Source organism: Scophthalmus maximus, chromosome 8 (genome assembly GCF_022379125.1).
Source record: "Scophthalmus maximus strain ysfricsl-2021 chromosome 8, ASM2237912v1, whole genome shotgun sequence".
NCBI lineage: Eukaryota > Metazoa > Chordata > Actinopteri > Pleuronectiformes > Scophthalmidae > Scophthalmus > Scophthalmus maximus.
In genome coordinates, this window is record NC_061522.1 from 19,677,647 (window position 1) to 19,698,780 (window position 21,134).

The 21,134-nt window shown below is 41.3% G+C and overlaps 1 protein-coding gene across 1 annotated transcript in view; it reads right to left on the reverse strand.

Annotated features, from left to right (window-relative positions):
* Positions 1 to 2,689: 2,689 nt before the first annotated feature.
* The window catches only part of sorcs3 (sortilin related VPS10 domain containing receptor 3), a 190,280-nt gene continuing 171,835 nt past the window's right edge, over positions 2,690 to 21,134 (reverse strand). Inside the window, exons 22-27 of the mRNA XM_035638315.2 lie at positions 21,009 to 21,121; positions 11,799 to 11,930; positions 11,598 to 11,697; positions 9,556 to 9,661; positions 8,604 to 8,764; positions 2,690 to 6,533 (exon numbers count right to left, since the gene is read on the reverse strand). Of these exons, the coding sequence (XP_035494208.2) occupies positions 6,475 to 6,533; positions 8,604 to 8,764; positions 9,556 to 9,661; positions 11,598 to 11,697; positions 11,799 to 11,930; positions 21,009 to 21,121 (671 nt within the window). The 3' untranslated portion in view covers positions 2,690 to 6,474. The remainder of the gene's footprint in view (positions 6,534 to 8,603; positions 8,765 to 9,555; positions 9,662 to 11,597; positions 11,698 to 11,798; positions 11,931 to 21,008; positions 21,122 to 21,134) is intronic.

The window sequence follows — 21,134 nt, forward strand, 5'->3', positions numbered from 1 at the left end:
TCTTAGAAACATATCAAAACAGATCCATGTCGTTCCCAATGTCAGCTTGTGAAGCTGAATCTAAATGTAGATCTAAAGTCTGTCCCTCCCTGATTTCCACTCGACTGTCCTGTAATGAAACATTACACAATGTAGAAATTGACTGTGGCATCAAACCTTTATCAGTTTTGGCCACATTAAGCCTGCACCGCCCTGTTGTTCCGTGTATCTGTCCTCCACCCTACGTGCAAGTCTATCAGTAACCTGCACAGAGTCTTTGAGTGTGTGTTCAGGATTCTAAGAGGTCTGCGATACATTGTATCGGGCTCCCAAGGTGAAAGGGAGAGACAGGGGCCTGAGATTTATTCGAGCCACGGTATAATGAGGCTGCTCTCAGACTTCCCTTGTGAATAAAGACAAATGGCTTTTGTTTGTGCCAGCTTTGCCATTTTGCATTGATAACTCCAATAATTCTACTTCATGTCTTAAGTCTAACCTGCATAAAACAGCAAAAAGAAGAGAAGCAAACTGTAATTGTGGGTGGCTTTTATTAAGTGACAGGGTATTTTCATACTTCAGTGGAAGTAATCCCGCATGGGGTGGGTGGAAGCAGAGAGAGCGGGGGCTGGTGGAGCTGAGATGACAATGCTGTCCTCTCTCTACGGAGCAAAGTCTTCCATCGAGCACCGCACATATCTCGCTTTCAATCACTTTGCTTATAATAATAATAATATTTTTTTTGTGTGTTGCACTTTACATTACAGCAATCTCAAAGTACTACAGAGCATATAGTAATGCAATTAGAAAAAATCAAGGTCAATAAGTTAAAATTTAAAAAGATCAAGGTCAATAAATAGTTAAAAGGAATACCTATAAAATACATTTAGTAAAAAGCTTTTTTAAAAAGATATGTTTTTAGGTTTCGTTTAAAAACATCTGTAGTCTGTGGGGCCCTCAGGTGGTCAGGGAGAGCGTTCTACAGCCTCGGAGCAGCAGGTGAAAAGGCCCTACCACCCATGCTGCAGAGCTTGGTTCTGGGGGCTTGGAGGGTGTTTGTGGTTGCAGACCGGAGGGTGCGTGAGGAGGTCTGGGGGGTGAGGAGTTCCTGTAGGCAAAAGGGGGCATGTCCGTGAAGGCACTGGTGGGTGAGGAGGGAGACCTTATATTCAATTCTGAGTGGGACAGGGAGCCAGTGACGGGATTTCAGGATGGGGGTGATGTGATCATGCTTGCGCACCCTCATCAGGATTCTGGCAGCGCTGTTCTGGATGTATGGTAGTCTCTTGATGCTCTTGCCAGAGATCCCGATGAGGAGTGCATTACAGTAGTCTAGCCTGGAGGAGACAAAGGCGTGGACAAGCTTCTCTGCATCTGCCGGGGTGAGTGTTGGACGGAGTTTGGCGATGTTCTTGAGGTGGTAGAATGATGTTTTTTTACAGAGGTGTGTGATGTGGGTGTCAAAGGTGAGTTGAGGGTCCATTTTAACACCCAAGTTGGTGACAGATGTGGAAAGGGAGATGTTTTGGCCAGAGAAAGTGATACTGGTGATGGTGGAAAGGCAGAGCTGATGTGGTGTGCCAACTAAGATGGCTTCCGTTTTGGAACTGTTCAGCTGAAGGAAGTTGACCTTCATCCACGCCTCGATCTCCTCCAGGTAGGTGGTCAGTGTGGATGTTGACAGGGGAGCAGAAGAAGTGGGGGTTGTCCTGAGGTAAAGCTATGTGTCATCAGCATAACAATGGAATGATATACCATGTCTGCTAATGACATTGTCATAATTAAAGCTGCTATCAATTATTGTTGTAATTGTCCGAGTCTGTCATAACGCGGTTGAGGCGACATGGCGCTGAGGCTCCAAGGTCAGAAGCATCACACGTTGAACCATATGCTGATCTCACACGTCAGTCTAAAGACCTGCATACAAGTATCACATAAATTAAACTTTTGTAGTAAATGTCTCTATTGTACTTTTTTTTTTAACAGGGTATCCATAAACAAGTGCAGCTGCAGAGTGCAGCATATATTGTAAAATATATTTTGGTGCTTCCTTGCACTTTTGGCACTTACTATATTGATGTAACTTTATCTTTACAAAGAAATTTGTTTATGGCAGCCAAAACATAGTCATCAGTTTGAAACCACATGCTCTGCAAATACTCACCCCAAAACCAAGTGCAGAAAAAAATGCAAATAACACAGGCGACAATTGCAGCATTTAAAAAAATGTACTGTTTTAGTTAATTTAATACTATTAAAACATAAACCGAACAACTAGCAACTGCAGGGTTCATCACCGTTTTGTCACCTGGAAACACTTTTGTTATCTGTGCTACTTGCACCTTAACACACTGTGAGCATACTGTATAACACACACACACACACACACACACACACACACACACACACACACACACACACACACACACACACACACACACACACACACACACACACACACACACACACACACACAGGCTGGTAATAGTCCGGCAATGTCAACTTTGACCATTAATTACTGACTTATTTTACACCAAAAGGTCTGTGCATAGAGTTTGCGAGTAGGTACTTTTCTAACATCTGTGTTTTTCTCTGTACTGCAGGGTGGTACTGATACATTGAGTCATCAGGCGAACAGAGTAATTTGCAGCAGACATCATCTTCTCTGCATCCTTCACTTCACAGCAATTTCATCACCCGGAGAACGAATGCATTGATGTACAAAAATACATTTATTCGAAACAATTTCAAAATGACAGTTTCTTTACCGTAGAAATATCGAAATAAAGATGAAACAGAACATTACTGATCATGCATGCATTGTAGATTTTTGTGCACTGAAGAACATTACAATGCTTTTGCCTTCTGAAATATCACAAACGCAAAGTATGGGTTCCCCTGGAGGTCTGGATCGAACAGTGCAATGTGGCATTTAAGGTATTAGATGAGACTGCGATATCCAGTGATCGGAAGGGTGATTGGATGAACAATTTCTTCTACTGGGGACAATTCCAATATGTTTGTTTTGATATAAAGCACATTTTAGCAGCCATTCTTTACTTTCTTTACAGACTTTTAAGGAGTGCAAAACTCTTACACTGCAACAGCTGCTACAAAGCATTATGGCCTGGTTGTGAACCAGTGTAGTCATCATACATTCTTCACAATTTCAAAGGGCCCATAAAAAAAACCAAAACAAAAGAGCAAAAAAGCAATACAAACATGGTTAGAGACGTGGGCAGCGCAAACTTTTTCTATATCTTTTTTCTGTTTCTCCTAATCCTGTTTTGCTATTAAGAATCAGAACAAAGTGAAACCATCAAAGCCACCACCCAAACAAAATCCAGCCAAGCAAACAACCCTTTGCTTATGACATGTTGAATACAACAAAGATATAAAACAATCTTTGTTCAGTGTCTGTTCTCTCTGCAGTAACAAGGCTTGGCTTGGCTGTTTGCTTTGAGATGAGTGCTCTCTGTTTGAGGTAATGCATATGTGATGTGGCAGCCTTTGCAGCATTCACCGGGGCCTGCTCGCTTCTCCTGCAACTGCTGTTGCCATTCATTTTGAAAAAAGCATTTGCACGGGGCATCCATGCCGTCCAGCTCTGCTCTCCAGCTTATTCTGATTACCGTCATGCCAAATAGCAGGGGGTTGACATGAGTCAACCTCTACCTCGTAGGACTGGAGAAGACAAGACTGGTCCAGAGTTGCGTGCTGGGAGGACGCCACTCTCTCAATTGAAATTAGATGCAAATGATTGAGTTGTGTTGTGGAAGTAGCCTGACAGCATTAGGGAGAGGCGGTTCATGATTGTTCTTTATCTGCTCCACTGTGAGACGTTTACAAAAACTGCTCCATTTTTTTCTATTTGTGGAAAATATTTTGGTTTTGTCACCTGAATGAAAATGTTTGTGAGTCTACTTCAGCAGTGTGAAGACTGTGTCCGAAGGAGCAGAGAGATCAAGTATATAATAAATAATCATGATGCTCTATGAGAAGAAAAAAATCAAAACAACAACAAAAAAGCCCACTTCATGCAAGACCCTGAGCAAAGGACCAAATAAATAACACTGCACAAAATGGGGCTCATTCCAAAACAGCGTTATAACCATTTGTGAACAGAATAATGATTTATTAAATTAAATAATGAAGATTTTTTTAAAATATTCTGTATTCATTTAATTATAACATTAGAAATGCTCGATCCTCTAAAACACCAATATTCTAGACCTGCTTAGGACCAATAGCACGAACATTTCTAGCATGAACAGTAACTCCAAGTATAAATAATTTAAGCGCAAACATTCACATTTTCTTGGCTGCTGATTCTCGTGTATGTCGTTTTCCATGTGTGAAATCGATTGCCAGCGCTGGCTAAAAAGTGTCCCAAACTTGCTTATATATTTTTCACAGTCTTGATAGGTAATAAACAAGAGCTAACCGTCTAGAGACATGCTAGTACTTATTTGAGGCTGTACTTAGCGCAATGATGCTTTGAGCTAAATGCTAACGTGAGCGTGCCAATCTGCTCACAACGATGGTGTTAATGTTCATGATGTTCACCAATTAGCATTCTATAACCTTTGCAAATTAGCTCAGAACAGTGAAAGTGCAGCTGAGGCTGATGGGAAACTTTGACCTGATTATGGCACCGAGATAAACCATTTCGTTTCATTCTGAGGAGGTCAAACTTCCTCATGGAGATGCTAGATGGGGATAAGGTGATCAGCAAAGACATTAGGGATTTTTTTTTGTGGCTACCATGCGAGTCAAAATCCATCCAATATTTTTTCAGTCTGGATCAATGACTGTACCTAAAGATGGACGACAAGCCTAAACCTCTTCCAACTGTACAAAAATCGAGCCCAAATATCCCAATATGGGCATGGTAATCTTGCGCTGCAACGTCATTTGGAGCCAGAGTCTGTGTAGAAGTGAGTCATGGTATAAAAGTTCTTGCCGTTACACCCACCCAACCAATTGCGAGTCAGTCTCAACTTTCAATCATGACATCTCACTTGTCTTTTATAGCATCAAATAACTAATCAAAACCAAACTTATCTGAAACATTATCACTATGTGATTAGAACAACCTAAAATAATTGGCCTTGTACTTTGACTCCACCATCAAGATCATCAAGATGGTTTTGTGTTCAGTTTGTCAGCCGTCATGTCTTCCATCTTAATATACAGTCATTGGTCTGGACCAAAGCAGTGGATCAAAATGGTGGATAAAAAAAAAATAAAAAAAGAGATAAGCATGAGAGCCTTGTAAAATTGTGCCATTTGCCAAACAAAATTGAAGAAGCTATCAAAACCCAACACTCGGCCTACTGATATTTTAGACGGTGTATATATGAACCATAATTTCATATTTTAGATCATAATCTTGCTCCCAACATTTGAGTGTTGTGATTGTGATCACTGGTAGCCACAGTATAATAACTTTGTAATTTAGCTTTTGTCCTGAGACCAAATCAAATCTCCCAGAGCCACTGACTCAATGAGAAACTGTAATACAGTGATGCTGATGGCAAAGGATGTTTGGCTCACATAGTTTAGACTCAATGATTACGGTAGACTTTAAGGTCCTATTTGTAAAAATGTTTGAATATATATAGTATACATCTATATGTCTAGAGAAAATATAAACATATTGAACACGGTCATGTTCTCGTTGATCCTTTTCATGTCATTTCCGGCAAAATGGAGGGAAGTTAAATCGGCAATAGTCCAATACAGTTCTGCTGCATGAACCTGCATTAACAGATGGACGCTTTCTACTAGATACATGTCCCCCAACAGTAAAGGAAGAAAAGAAGAGCAGAACAGAAGGCTAGGCAAAAAATCGACTGAGCTCTTTTGATGAATGATTAGAAAATGACTATTTACAACACAGCCTATCTACAACACGGAGATTGTGTCCTCAGTAAGAACATGCACAAGTCAAGGACCTTAGCAAAAACAATTTTCTTTAAGTAATGGTTTTTTTTAACACACTTTCAAAAACAGACCATCGTACGATCTCCTGTCTTTGCCATGGTACTCAAGACTACGAGCATGTAGAAAGTAATAATATATACATTGAACCGAACGGATGATAATATTGTACATTTCAATAATATTCCCTGTTTGACTGAAGACTCAGACAGTCTATATATAGGCAGAAATGATTTTCAAAGCAAACTCCTTAGGAAATGTACATAACTCTTCATAGGTGTCGATCAAAGATATTTCACTCTGCAAATGAACATCGTCATGTAGCTTATACATCCACAAAACTGAATACGTCTTGCCAGTAATTACAATAATCTCATTGAGTAAATTGACACTTGCTGCATGGATGTTGTTGGACGAGACATCCATGCAAGTCTGTATAAATGAGGTCCCTTAGAAAACTATTAACATCGCTTGTGTTGAATTACAAAACAGAAAAAGAGAACCCCCGACACTGTAATACTTCGCTTTGTACACAAACCGGCGCGCTCTCCAGCTTTACACGCTAGTACAGTTTGGAATCTCCCTTGTGCTCTCGCAAGTGTTTCCAACTCCCCCTGAAACAAAAGAAGAAAAAAGACAGCCGGTAACAAAGATGGTTAGTTCAGCGCTGTTGCTCGAATGCCTGTAAAGCAAATAACTTCTTTGATAGTGACACATTGTGTTAATTACTGCATTTCCAATGTTCTGTTTAATCAAAGGCTCTGAAGCTGTTCAGAAAGTGACCCTTTGTAAAAGAAATGGTCTTTGTCTATTATGGCAACTTTTTAATTTAATGAAAAGGGTCCCTTTTCAGTTTTGAAATTCATGATTCCTGAGTTATATGTTACTGACACATCAGAGAGGAGCTGCGGATATAAAGCTCAGTAGTACATGGCTTTAATGAATGGGGCAAATCAGTGCACAAATTAAAGAGCAACTCCACAGATTCCACACATTCAGGTTACTGGCCAAGACTACTATTTAGCTTGTGAAACTAATATTGTTAATATCTCAAGTGGCTCTGGAGGAGCATCCTTAAGTCTGAAAAAATAACTTCTATGATGTCATCAGGCTTATCTCTGCTAGGGCTTGGACACTAAAAATGTATAACAGAAAGCCTGTGGGGAGTTGGGATTTCAAGAAAATTTCTTTTTTACCAGTCAGAGAGGATCTAACCCAAAACAGTTGCATTATGGGAAATGTGGTATACAGTAATACTGGAGTTTCACCTATATTAAGGGCTAACATCTGGATATCTTTGTCTCTTCTGCAGCTCTTAAAAGTAATACACATCATATGACTACAGATAATAATTTAGTCCATAAAATGTCAGAAATAGTTCACAAGTACAGAAAAATACACACGACAATTTCCTAAATCCCAAGATGTCATCTCTTGTTTGACCAACAACTAATATTTGGCATTTGTTTGGCTTCATAACAGACTTCAGTGATTAATCAAACATCAAAACTCTGAGTAATTCTCAGTATCACTCTTCTAGCTGAAACACAATTCATGTGGCTCTTGATGGGTGTAACGTCATGAAAACCAGGCAGGAATATGTAAGGGACACAGGTCAATCCCAAATTTGGAGGGAAATATACAATTTCTGATCCATAACTGCAGATCAATTCAACCCTCACCATTAGATCTTCTTCTTCGCTTGTTAGATCTAGTCTTTTTTTCATGAAACTTGTGAGTACCAACATGTTAATATGATGACATGATGGTTTCTATTCTCTCTCTCTATCAAATAAGTTTTTTTTTTTACTACAATATAGTCATTATTATTTGAATCACATTAGTGTAGGTATTCTTTTATCCAATCAGTAAAGTAGTTTCATTCAGTATAAGTAAAAAAAACTCTGCCCATTCTATGGCAGGCTGAACATACTCTGTGGAGGGTTTTTAGCTGGAAATCAAGCAGAATAGCGATGGCTACTGTGCGAGACATGCTTCCGGTTCTCTGTGGCGCTGAGTTTCAACACCCAAAACCAGCGAGCTCTCCAAAACTGTGAACCAACAGGAGCTGCTTAGTCTGCTCTGTAAATCAACACAGAGCTAAACGAGTCCAAGGGACTGCACTTGCCAGACAGCGGCTGCTGCTTTCTTTCGGGTAACGCTGCCATACAGACACAGTCAGGGTGAACAGTGTTCGCCTTATTTGCTTGTGACCACCTTGTTGTTTTTGTGCTAAGGCTGAAATATTATTTTTAAGCAAGCCACACAAGCGATAAGGCCGCTGCTTCTGTGCCTCCTGCTGGCCTACTGAATCTGGAGGCGGCATTCTTAAACATGTTTGTTTTATTAATTATTAATCATCCTCAGTACGGCAGTTAAACCTCTTCCAGGAGTGTCTCTTCTCTGTGGCTCCCTCTGCTTCCCTCTTCTCCGCATAAAAGCTTAAAGGAGATTCAGCTGCCAATTGTCTATTTAACAAATACAATTCAAATTCAATAACTTAAATAGGTCTGGGGATTGAATTTGCACACATTCATTCTGTGTATTAGCAGGATGACTTTTATCTCCAACGCAAAGAAACAAATCGTCAAGTCTTTAAAGTCAAAGTCACTGACAGTACATTTTGACTGATTATATATAGCACATAAAATCATTTGCCATGATTATGAAAGCTCTCCACTTACTTTTGACCCTGGCATCCAGTTCCTTTTCCATGAGTTCCTTGGATGTGGGGAACTCACTCAGGGTGATTTTGGGCGTGCTGTCGCCCTGGCCCACTGAGCCAATCATCTCCTGCTCCTTCTCCTGGTTCACCTCGGCGTATATGTTGATCCAAGGGATTTTCCTGAATATTAACAGAAGAGGAGACGAGCAAATGAACCTCGGAGAAAAGTTTGAAAACCATCTTGTTGGTTCCGTCTTCCTAAGTCATTATTTTCACCACACTGAAAGAAACTTTTCTCACAAACCCACTTATGTATTTCACTTTAACTAACCTCAAAGGAAGTAGTTCTGTTGTCCACTGTTGATTGGGGAACTGCAACTTTCACATTTTTGGTGACTATGCCGTAATTATACCACAATAACTCAATTATGGGCAAATTGCAGAAATATGGGCATCCGCATTTACAACACCTAATATACATCTTTATTTAGCCACTAACCAATTTATTTCCAATTACTATTCATTTTGGTTATTAATTGCTCTGCTTTGTCAACTGTGAGACTTCTTGAAAAATGCATCCCCTTTAGATTAATGGGAAAAAATTTCATATCCATAATTAATGACAGCTTTTCCATTTCCCTCAGACTTTTCAAGAGAATCATTCCGACGATGAATAATGTATCCGGCAAATAACAGTCTAGGAACAGCAAGCGCATATTAAACCATTTAATGGTCCTTTTCCCCGCATTTGTCACTGATTGGTGTGCGTGACTCATGCGATGGAATCCTGCAAGAAGTGCGTCAACAACCTTTCGCGGGGGCCCGTTGCCTCGAATTTCCAGACTCGACTGTAATTGATTGCTCCGGACTGGGCTCATCTGGTCTCATCAATAAATGAGAAGATGGTAATGGGTGTGTGATCACGCTATATGTGCAGCAGGGGGAAGTAATGGCAAAAGATGAAGGTATACCTCTTGAATTTGTAGATGAGGAACACTGCTAGACCCAGGAACACAACTGAGAGGAGCATGAGCATAGCCGAGCTGCTGTGTCTGGGGCTGGAGTCCACCAAGGGTGCTGCGGGAGAAGGAGAGAGGACAGGAAAGAGTCCAAAGTTGTTACATGGGTTTCAGGGACGTTTGGTTAAATGTTGCACAGTCACACTCAGTTGGAAATTAATCTACACTGTCCCAAATTAGAGAAAGAAAGTGAAATTATGCCATTGCAAACCCTGTAGATGAAACGGTATATTACTATTTAAGACATTTTAGCATTTGCCTTAATCTTGTACCTTCACATCAATTGATGTTGATTATAGTGCAATATCCCTTTTGATAGTAAAGCATCATAGAATTAAGTTAAATCCCCTGTATGTAATTTTTGTAATTTTCTGTTGCCATCTGGTGGCAACGGCAGCTCGGAGCCTGGCGTTGCTGAAGGGGACGCCCGACAGACCAGTGTCGTGGATCACGGGCACTCTTGTGGAAGACGTCGGGAAGTTCGGCTGGAAAGAGTGAGTAAGGCCAACTGCCTCCCCAGTCAGACAGTTTGCTTACACATAGGTAAGTGAGGGATATATACCTCCAAGTAAAACTGCATGCACCGCAGGGACTGAACTAAATGTTATTTGGTGAACGTAGCGAGCTGGGTAGAGGTCTGTTCGCCTCGTAACACTATTATGTTTTTTTTTGCCATTATGGGGTATTTTTAATTTTAACAAATGTGAAAAAAGGCAAGGGGTCTGAAAAGCATCCATATGTACGCTGTGTACATGCCTGATGAGATGATGCTCTTATTTCTAACGTCTCAAATTCCTGTTTCTACTGCTGGTCGAAGAAAGTGACTGCAGCAGGTATACTTCCGATATTTCAGGTGGACTCGCAATGGTTAAATGCACTTACATTTATCTAGAAACAAGAACCCAACCAAAAAAGCTCTTACTATGATTAATATCCCAGAGCATGGTTTTGCTCATAAAGCATCTGACTTGAATTCTACCCATTTTTTTTGAAGGGTGCACTAATGTGCGTCATTGCCGGGAAAAAATCACATTGCCTTTTCCACTGTTACTCCCCAGTCGTTGGGCTCAGGGAAGGAGGCATGTGTGCGGCTGACCTTTCTCATGCAGCTTGCAGGCTCTTTATACCTTTTTCTTCGAGGTGAAATATAAAGCGGGATCCAGCTGGGTACGCCTCCCGTGTCATTAGAGAGCAGCAAACCACAGAGCATCACAGAGCTGCACATGCCAGGCCGTTAACACCTAACACTTTGAGCAATAGACAACTCATGGCTCTGTGCCCCCCAGAGACAGTGTCTAATGGAACCTGCCAAGCAATGAACACAATGTAAGATCTGTCCAGCGGAGGGGCACGGGAGTCGCTGAGGACTGCCAAGGCCCAGGCAAGCAAAAAGTCGAATTTTCCTGACTGGCCACATTATTTATAATCAATGTGGCTCCATGAATCCGGCATTGATTTGATACTTATGACAGCAATTTGTTTTTTGGCAGGAGTGTGTTTCAGGATCCCAAATGTCACCTCCGCCTTCCCATTCCCACAAGTTAAGAACTAAACACCGTTGTTAACTCCATTCTGCTCCTTTCCCTTTAAAATGTACAGTTGTTGTTTCTCAAGGACTAAATAATCAACATAATTATACTCTGTGTAATACTCATTTTGTGGTTGGATGACTGTAAAAAGAAATAGAACAGATGTTCATCTTTTGATGGCAGGCATAAAAGATCCCTCGTCTCAAGGAGCTCCACTTAAATTCAAACCCCTCCCATGCTCCCCTGTATTCGTTTGCCTCAGATGGCGTCAGATTGACAGGAATTTTAATCGGTGGACCAAAGAGAAATTCTTGTTGTCAAAACACCGTTCTGTTTTTTGGCACTTCAAAATGGGGGGGGGGGGGGGGGGGGGGGGGGGGGGGGGGGGGGGGGAATGTGCATGTTGCATTATGGTTGATAAATTAACGGCAGGACTCAAAAGCATTGAGATCAAACGTTGCTTACCCAGCGTTAACTGTGTGTTGTACACAATCACCCTCACTCCGGGCTTAAGCTCGAACTCCACCAAATTTTGGTTCAGTGCACTAACTATAACACCAGACGCCTGTTGAACAGACACAAAGTGTTTTTTCTTCGGTCAGAATAACAGTTTGAAAAGATTTTCAGCAAAGTGGTGATGTAGAATCCATTCAAAGGCCCGTGCACCTGCTCCAGCTCCTCCTCGCTCTTTTTCTTGCCCTCCGATTGGTTCTTGTGAGGTAACAGGAAGAGCTCGGCGGCTGTTGGAACTCCCGGGAACACGGCTACCAAGAGCTGCTCCTCCGGGAAGTCGGACACCTGTAAGCAAGGATGAGACGGGCTTCATTAGCGATCAGGCTCCGACAGGTGATGGTTACAATTGGCTTCGCGGCACAAATAAGTGTGACTTTGCGCTGTGCCCATAAAATCAAATGACCACATGACTTCAGTCGGCACACACACATTCAGCAGCTTATTTTGTGAATGTACTATAGGTACTGCACCAGGCTAAACACTGAAGAGAGTGGAGAGTGACATCATATCGTCATGCACTGCCACGATCAACATGATGTGGTGGATATATGCTACAGATGCTATCCTTATTTCCTCCCCTGTCATACCTCACAAAGTCATTACATCCTCCTTTACTGATGTCAACATTTTTTGTGTTGTTCTAGACTCCACCCTCTTTTTGACACACAAAAACAATCTATTTCCATCTGAAGGATAGTCTGTTGCAGAAACTCAAGCCGTCTGTCGTTCCTTTACACCTCGGAATTAGGAGCTTTGGCGTCAGGGTTGTCATTCCATTGTACCTCAGAACCTGCAATTACAGACCTCTGAGTCGGAGGTTAGAACTCATGTGAGGTTGGGTGGAGACTTGTAGTCGAACTGGTAGTTGTGGCTTGTTTGATATGCAAAAAGTTGCACACGTTCAATTGGTAGCGACATTCAAGATAAAGGCCACTGTTGTGCTCACAACCTCCACCACCTTTTGGGTTGAGAGAATTTCTGAAGAGAGAAAAAGTCGGGTACATACAGAATCAGGAGAAAACGTAAATCAGTGAAATAAATTACATAAAGGACTTTTTCTGACTTTCTGATTCCATGTCAGTATTTTACAGAGACTCAGAATTCGCCAGTGCATCATTGTGTTGTAATTAACCTGAAGGAGGCATCAGTGCACTTACCTACTTTGCCAGATGAAGAAGAAGAAATCAAAACAATATAGACTAGGGGCACGGTCGAATTGTCTATTTGCTTAGGAAGTTTACTAAATCTTGAGGAGGTTTCCCAAATCTTGAAGTGACCCGAGAGTATTTGATAAGAGCTGTTCGGATTCATGATAAGAGCTGTTTGGATTCTCTAAATGCATAGGATGCAAAGGAGCTTCAATGCTTCCTTTCCTACCTACTTTAGCATACGTAAACTGAACCTTCCTATGCCAAAGGAAAGGAGAAATAGACGCCACACAATTCATCGCGGCAGTGATATTTAACGTTTGTCACAGAGTTGTAAAACACACTGAAACATGATGGAACCGCTGCGTTTTGTGTACTCCATCTTCAGATAATTGCAGTTTCACCACGGCAGACGCACGTCAACAACATCCCCCGTCGCATAATGGTGAGTATAGTCCCATGAGTCCTCCTTTACACCTTTCCTTGACCTCATGACGTTTTCCACTGAGGTCAAGGAATAGTAGATGGGAAGGCCAATTCGTCTGCCTGGATCTTGTCTTGGCGTGTGCCAAGACATTTTCGGTCATCATGGTAAGCCTATTGTACGCTACGTATTTAGCCGTCAGTTGAGTAGAAGAAAAAGAATATGGCACCACAAAGAGCCCAGACCACCCCAAAATGTGCCTTGAGTGATCGGATCTCAGTAAATCTTGGGCACAGTCGATTGGTCTGTTTTCCTCCGGAAGGTTCTTCACTGTTTGAATTGACCTGAAGTATCTAAGTGGAAGACATTATGAGAGCTGGGTTGTTTCCACTAACACTATGTGTAGGAGCTCCAATGCTTCCTACCTTATTTCCTTCAGCATGGGGTGCACTGGACCGTATTTCTACAAAGGGGAAAGGAGATAATGCCATCCAACTATTCCTTGCGGCAACATTGTAGTTTCCAATAGGGCACAGTGGCATCAAAATCCATAAATATTGATTTTCTTCCCTTTCCAATCCAAGCAGGAGTAAAATAAAAATGAATGTCTTGTTTGCAATATCATCATCATCATCATAATAAAATATAACACATATAAACTTTAAAACCTTAGTATGATTAAATCTGGTTCCTGGCTCATTTTTTATCATTCAATTTTATTTTAATGGCTCAATTTTTTTTCTACTTGTACGTTCCTTTAGCCTTTTTTTATTCTTAAGAATATTTTTGTTGTTGTTACTCTTTACGTGTAATTGACGGTCAAATCTGCATAAATGATTTATTCGGAAGTATGATTCTGTTTTAGACAGTAAATCTTACCTCGCAATTGTAGGCATACATTTGTTTTGAAAATTGACCTTGTCACTGTTCTCATCTTACATCTGTCAGTATAATAATGCCTAGTGCATGTGCCTGTTCTTTTACCACCATGGTTGTCTTTTCCTTAGTCCTTATGGATTATCCTTCACATCTTTCCTTGACCTCATTACGTTTTCAATCCAAGTCAAAGATAAAAGAGATATTTGTTGGACTTCTCCACGGCAGCCCTGTAGTTAAAGCTGTCCACTCCGGATCACCCATGATGCATGGTAATGCCAGGTAGGAGGAGGGCCAAAGACAGACGGCAGAGTGATGAATGCATAATGACCTTTATGTCTACAAATGTGAGAGCATCACGCTTTTTTCAAGAGGAGTGTCTCGGAAGAAAAAGGAGAACAGGCTGGAATGTTTTTCCCATAAACCCTTGAGACAGTGTTCATTTTGTGCAAATGTAGAAAATGTTTAATTCCATTGTTTCACAACTGGATAGTCCTCTAATTTTTGCTTGACTATGGATGGATTGTTACAAAGCTGATGACAAATGGCATGAGCCTGGTTGTAAATCATGGACCTTGGTTTAAAAAGCAGACGCTCATACAACCATTTACATCTATATTAAATATTGAACTGCCCTGTACAATACCAAAGCTACAGCAGAACAGCTGCACACTAATGTGATTAGAGCTGACAAGTTAATCGATTAATAGATTAGTAATTGATTATTAAGTTAATCTCCAACTATTTTGATAATCAATTCAAGTAGTTTTTATGAATAAAAGGCCAAAATTCTCTGTTTTCAGCTTCTCAAATGTGCATATTTTATGTTTCTTTGCTCCTCTATGACAGTAAACTGAATATCTTTGGTGTGTGGACAAAACAAAACATCTTCTTGGAGTTTTGGGAAACACGATCAACATTTTATGAACCTAACAATCAATGAATTGAGAAAATAATCGACAGATTATTCGATTATGAAAATAATCTTTAGTTGCAGCCCTAAATGTGATTTGTAGGAGAGCATCTCCAGCCATTGAGAGTGACAGGTTTTAGCCATTGGGCACCATTGTTGTGTCCATTGTTTTTGGATGGGGTTGGACTGGATACTTCAACAACTACCGAATGGATTGCGGTAGGATTTGGTACGGACATTCACTGTAAGAGGATGTGGCTTAATTACATTTGTGCTCCCCTGGCCTTTTTCTCTTGCTACATACACAGGTTCAGATTTTAAACCCCTCATGGCTGCATTTCTCAAAATGTTATGTCAGTAATGCTTTTCATTTCAGGTTTGCAATGACATGCAATCACACAAAATGTAATTAAGTGACAAATAAAGGCAGGTATGTAAATATTCTAATTACTGTACGTCAAAAATCCAGACTGCCTTCAGGGAAACAGCAGTTGTTCACTTGAAACGAGAAACAATTTGGGGAAAGTTATCTGGCTTCATCTCATTTTTCAAAGATGTCAAGAGCTTCTTTTTTTCTTTTGATAGAAGAAAAAAAGAAAAGTAGGGTGAAGCGAAGCAAATGTTTCTGTTTTTGTTTCCAGAATGTTTTTTTGTTTTTTTAAGCCCTAAGCTTTTCTTTTCAAAAAGGCAAAGAAAGTAGGGCCTGGGTGGTGATCATTCTTCATTTTTACAGCCTTTGATATTTTTATCTTTTCTCTGTGGCCCGGGTGGACAATGGAGTGGGTAAAGCCAAAGCACATCAATTATCGAGCACAGGAATTGCTATTTGAGTACCAAGTAGTGGACAAATGATAGCCATGGGCATGACTTGCAATGAGTGAAATGGTTGGTGCGGGGCGGGGGGGGGGGGGGGGGGGGGGCAATAGCCCATTGAAAAAAAGAAAATCGATACACTCAGACCATGTTTGTTCTCATTGCAATCAGTCATTAGTTTAAGAAGCTGGCTGGCTGATCTGGAATGATCCCCTTTAATGCACTGCAAATTTACTGCTGGATGAAAAAAAAAAAATCTGATTGAGATACCAAGGAGGAAGAGAGTTGAGACAGTTCGGTTGCTGCTCTAAGTTTATTTGAAGGAATTCTATTTAAAGAGGAGGCGCTGATCCAGATGATCTTTTAGGTGATACTTCATCTGGTTAACCACATACTCAATTTACTGTAGGTAAGGATGCTAACATGTTCACGATGGCAATGCTCAAAATGCTTGTGTTTAGCAGGTTTAATGTTTAGCATGGGTGCATCTGAGGTTATCATGTTGCCATGCAAACATTTGCTAATTAGCACCAAACTTAAAGTGCTGCTGAAGACGACGGGACCTTGATGAAAGGTGCTACATTTGATTTCAGTTAGAAATATTCATGGACCAAACTGGCAGACCAATCATCCATCAGAGATGGACAATGTGACTATCCTGACTGACATTCCCTTTCTTTGAGCTGTGCTGCTAGCTTTGCTACAGCGTAGATTTTTTATTCACACTGCACAGGCAACACTGCATTACACTACCTCAGACACTACCGCTGAACTTTATTCGCCCAAAGCAACGCTAACTATAACCTTCAATTATTGGAAGGAGAATCGTGTTAAACCTGCTTTCAAGTCATCTGAGTTAATTATCAGATTGAAAATGAAAAAAACCAAACATTATGGCGCATTCACACCAAACGCAAAGCAAATTTTGAATTTAAATTTTTGTGAATATCCGCCCGTTCTCTTTTTGTTGAACATCAGTGATGCCGGGAGGATCTCGTCGCGAAAGCCAATTAGCGTTATCGTGTCGATTGGCTTTCTGCATTTGTGACGTACCAAACCTAGTTTGCCCAGGATTCATTCAAATTGCAGTGAAGTGAACAGTAATCTCCTCCTCCAGGAGAGGAATGTGAAAACACCTTTGTAGTGACAAAATTTGGTCAGATACAAGTCCCTATAGCCAATGTCAGACATTTTAGAGGACAGAAACAGAAGAAAAACACTTTTTTGACTGGAGGGGGACTTTAAGAAATGACGGGGAATTGGGGAAGTAATAAGGAGATGTTAGATACATAGATTGTATTGAGGAAAGGAGAGGGTGCTCGCTGAAGAAAGAAGGAGAGGAGCGAAAACACTTCCATTACAGAGTGTGCATTCAGAACAAGCAGAGGCAATGGCACCGGAATGAGCCCAGGTGAAGAGTGCAAAGTCATGAATTGAAAGATTCAGCTATGGTGCTACACCACACAGAACCTCAGTTTAATGGACCTTGACTTTAATTGCAAGTTGTTCTCTCATCTCCCGTTTTATTGCTGGGGAGTTGTTTACTGTGCCCAAACACCATCAGATGCGGACTGTCCTCCTTCTCGAGCAGGGGTCTTCAACGATAGCAAAAAAACAAAAAACCTTCCTGTCACCACTTGGACAATATGTTCATCTGGAAATGAACTTTTGCGTCAGCTCCCGCCTCATAAACAGATCTGCAGCTGATATCAAACTGAACTGAAACTCTAACGAGATAATGAGAAAAGAAGGAAACAAGATTAAAGTGACATACACGGCACTCTACAGTGTAATGTAATAAAAAAAGCACATAATGGAGCTGACACCATTTTCATCTGCTATTCCATTTTAATATTTCACTTGGAGACTATAGCCTTGAATATGAATGGTTATTGTAATTCTTGTCCCATGGTCAATGCTAGATAACTCGAATATGTATTGTGTACCTGTATGTGTGCGAGTGCCCTGACAACCAGAATTATACGATCTAAGTACAATGGAGTTCTCCCTATAAAATAGCAGAAATTGTCCACCGACATATTGGAGAGCTAGATGTGAGAGGGAAAGTAAAAAAAAAGTCGAGAGTCTTACTTTCTCCAATTCTGAATCAATTCTCAACTTTTTAACGTGATTGCCTGATTCTAGTACATTAAAGTTTATACTCACTAAATACGCAATGCAAACTGATCAGAGAAGAGAGATGTCTGTTCCTTGAACACTGTGCAGGCAAGTGTGGTATAACTATGATGTAACCGAGGAGAAAAGTAGTTGAACCAGAACCCTATGGGCTAATGAAGGAATATTTTGACTCTATTTTACTGTGCTTATGATTTCACGATTGACTCCACATGACTCGTGGGCCCCCGATCTCTCATTTCCTCCACTATCTGTCCATTTTGTACAATAACCACACGCACGCACACACACACACACACACACACACACACCCACAGATTTGATTTCTGTATTTGATTAAAGGACGGGTTCAGTTTTTTCAAGTATGACTTTAAGGTCCAGTGTGTAGGATTATGGGCGATCTGACAGCAGAAATGGAATATAATATGGAGGATGATGGGATTGCGCCTTAGACTTGTAGTGTCTTTGTGAGCTTAGAATGAACCTTTTATATCTACACAGGCCCTCTTCCACATGGTCCACCATCTGTTATCTGTGTTTCCCATTCATTCCATAGACTGTGGAAGCCCACCACAGTTTCCCACTTAACCAAACATGTTTTACATACTCCTAATAACATATACGCTCTCTAACTTGGTTTAATGTGCCATTGCTTCGTTGTAGAACTGTGTGCAGCACTCTTGCCCCCCCCCCCCCTCTCGCCATCGGCAGCACTGTTAGAAATCCCGCATCCATAGAAAGGTTTTTGACTTCCTCGCATGGGGGGGTGGGTGTGCACGCGTGCAGCTACCACGACAGATTGATCGAATTCAGTGGGAAACATTGATCTTCCTTCAGTGGCCCAGAAACGACAAGCCATGCAGACAGTGGGTCTCGCGAAAGCCTTTTCACGAAGGCATCGATAGATTTATTATCTACATGCTCGGAAAGGGGTGGGGAGAGGGGAGGGGTATTCAACTTCACGTCTAGATGTCGGAAAATCCTACACACCTATACCCCTTTAAAATATGCAATAGTCTGGTGCCCATTTATGGACACAGGGAACTGTGACCATTGCTCCTTTTTACGCTGACCTTGAAAAGGTCCATTCCCAAATCAATTTCAATGCAAGTCACAGAGAGGACAAAAATCCACAGTCCTGATTCTATTGAAGAACTCATTTCAAAGTGTATGGGAGAGCCTTCGAGTCACTGTCCCTCCACTGCAGCTCCTCAAGGAAGGACTGTCCATGGCACACGAAGGGGGGAAATTTCTAATAAAAAAAGACTGCAACGCTGCAAGACATTTACTTGATCAAATTCAAACTGCTGAAGCCTTATATTTACTCAAGATAAACAGCGGGATGTATTTTACCAAAGAAGCTTGTACTCATCACTTGCATTATTGGAAGGGATCTCGTAGTGGTCAGCATGAACAGGAAGAATATTCTGGATCATATTGCCTAGCGGCTAGCAAAGAAAGCAGGGCTTTAGCAGCTTCATGATATTATGAAGGAATATGCTCTGTGTGATCAAAATATGAACTGAAACGACGATTCTGTTAAAATGAGATTTCAACTGTACAACAGTGTTGAGGCCCTTACTATTTTGGTTCATATTATGCTTTTGTGGTGCCTACAGAATTAACAAACAATAAGTGTGAGTAATCAAATTATCGCAAACTAATTTTCCACACTCCGAACGTGGATCCTTTAGAGCTCCACGGTGGCCGAGGGGCCCACTGGGCAGTCGCCCCCTCTGTCTGATCGGCAATCCAGCCTTGTTCTTCGCCGTGCTGTAAAATGACACATACATTGCAGTAAGCTAACTGGTCCTAAACAACGCAGTCCCGGCACAGAATAAGAACACAGATAAAACTTTTGGAAGCTTACCATAAAATCCAATAATGCCAAAGCCCACTGGCACCGTGCATGTACATGTGGACCTAGTCGGTACCTGTATGAGCCCACCTCAGAGTGGGGGTTTAAGGCACATCCAGATAATGAAAGAGTTTAACTGTGACTTAACTAACACTGATGAAATGGCAGTTTTTCTCAAACACAATTCTCTTTGACTTGTGTGATTAGTAAAGTGGACGAGCCTTTAATGGCTCGAGAACACATCAATAACCCCGCCGGTTCATTTAGGAGTGGAATTTACACCTTCAGCAGAGTGGAGTTCAAACATAAACCAAATCAGTGTGTCCACAAGGTTGTTAATATCGATTGGGCCTAAATTATTTACCGCATACTTGTTGCTTTGGTTCTTGATGGACAAATATCTGTGATAACACATGGTATATGTAGAAAAATCTATTTCTTTCTCAGATGATTTGACTTTAATGACATGAGAGCTGCAGGAAAAGGTAAACCAATGGGCTCAGACCGGGTTATCTGGTTTTCTCATGAGATCCCCTTCAACCATTTAAATATTCCTCCAAAAGCCCCCACCTTAATATGCTCCAACTCTTTAATATGCCACATTATGACGGCCAAAAGCACAGCGCCACCAAACATAGTCCGCTCTTCATGAGCTGTGAACAGGAGGATGGGTGGCCCTTAAAACCATGTATGCACTTCCCACACATGTTAAGAGCACTTCCACCCCTCCTACGTTCGAGTTTGCAAACACACACACGCAAACACACACACACACACACACACACACACACACACACACACACACACACACACACAGACACTCACACACGCACACAGTGACAGGTATCGTCACTCGTAGGTCCAAGGGAGGTACGAAGCACTCATGCTGTAAGTTTTCGAGTATGATTGTGACTTTTAAAATTAATGAATCAGTGCTCATGAAGTCTTCCGGGGAGATTTTTCTTCACACCTGTCTGACAATGAGTCACAGGGTGGCCCAAGGGTGTCCCCTTGCCACACCAGCCACGGGAATTGGGCAGCAAAGGCAATAGGGTTATAGGAAATAATTGAAAAAAAAATAGTAGGGTTGAACAGAAAGTATGAGATAAAAAAGACAGTAAAGTAAGAAGACAGAGAGGGAGACGGGCAGGAATGAAGAGGGATGGAAGTGACAGAGGAAATGAAAACCACTCACTTGGAGCAGAGCCTTCTTAATTACTCTCCCCACATCCTGTCTCCACTCGGGTATGTCGGGGTTGAACTCATCCAGATTAGGGGAGAAAGATAAAAGTAGAGATTTGAAGAATTCTGTTGAGGAGAG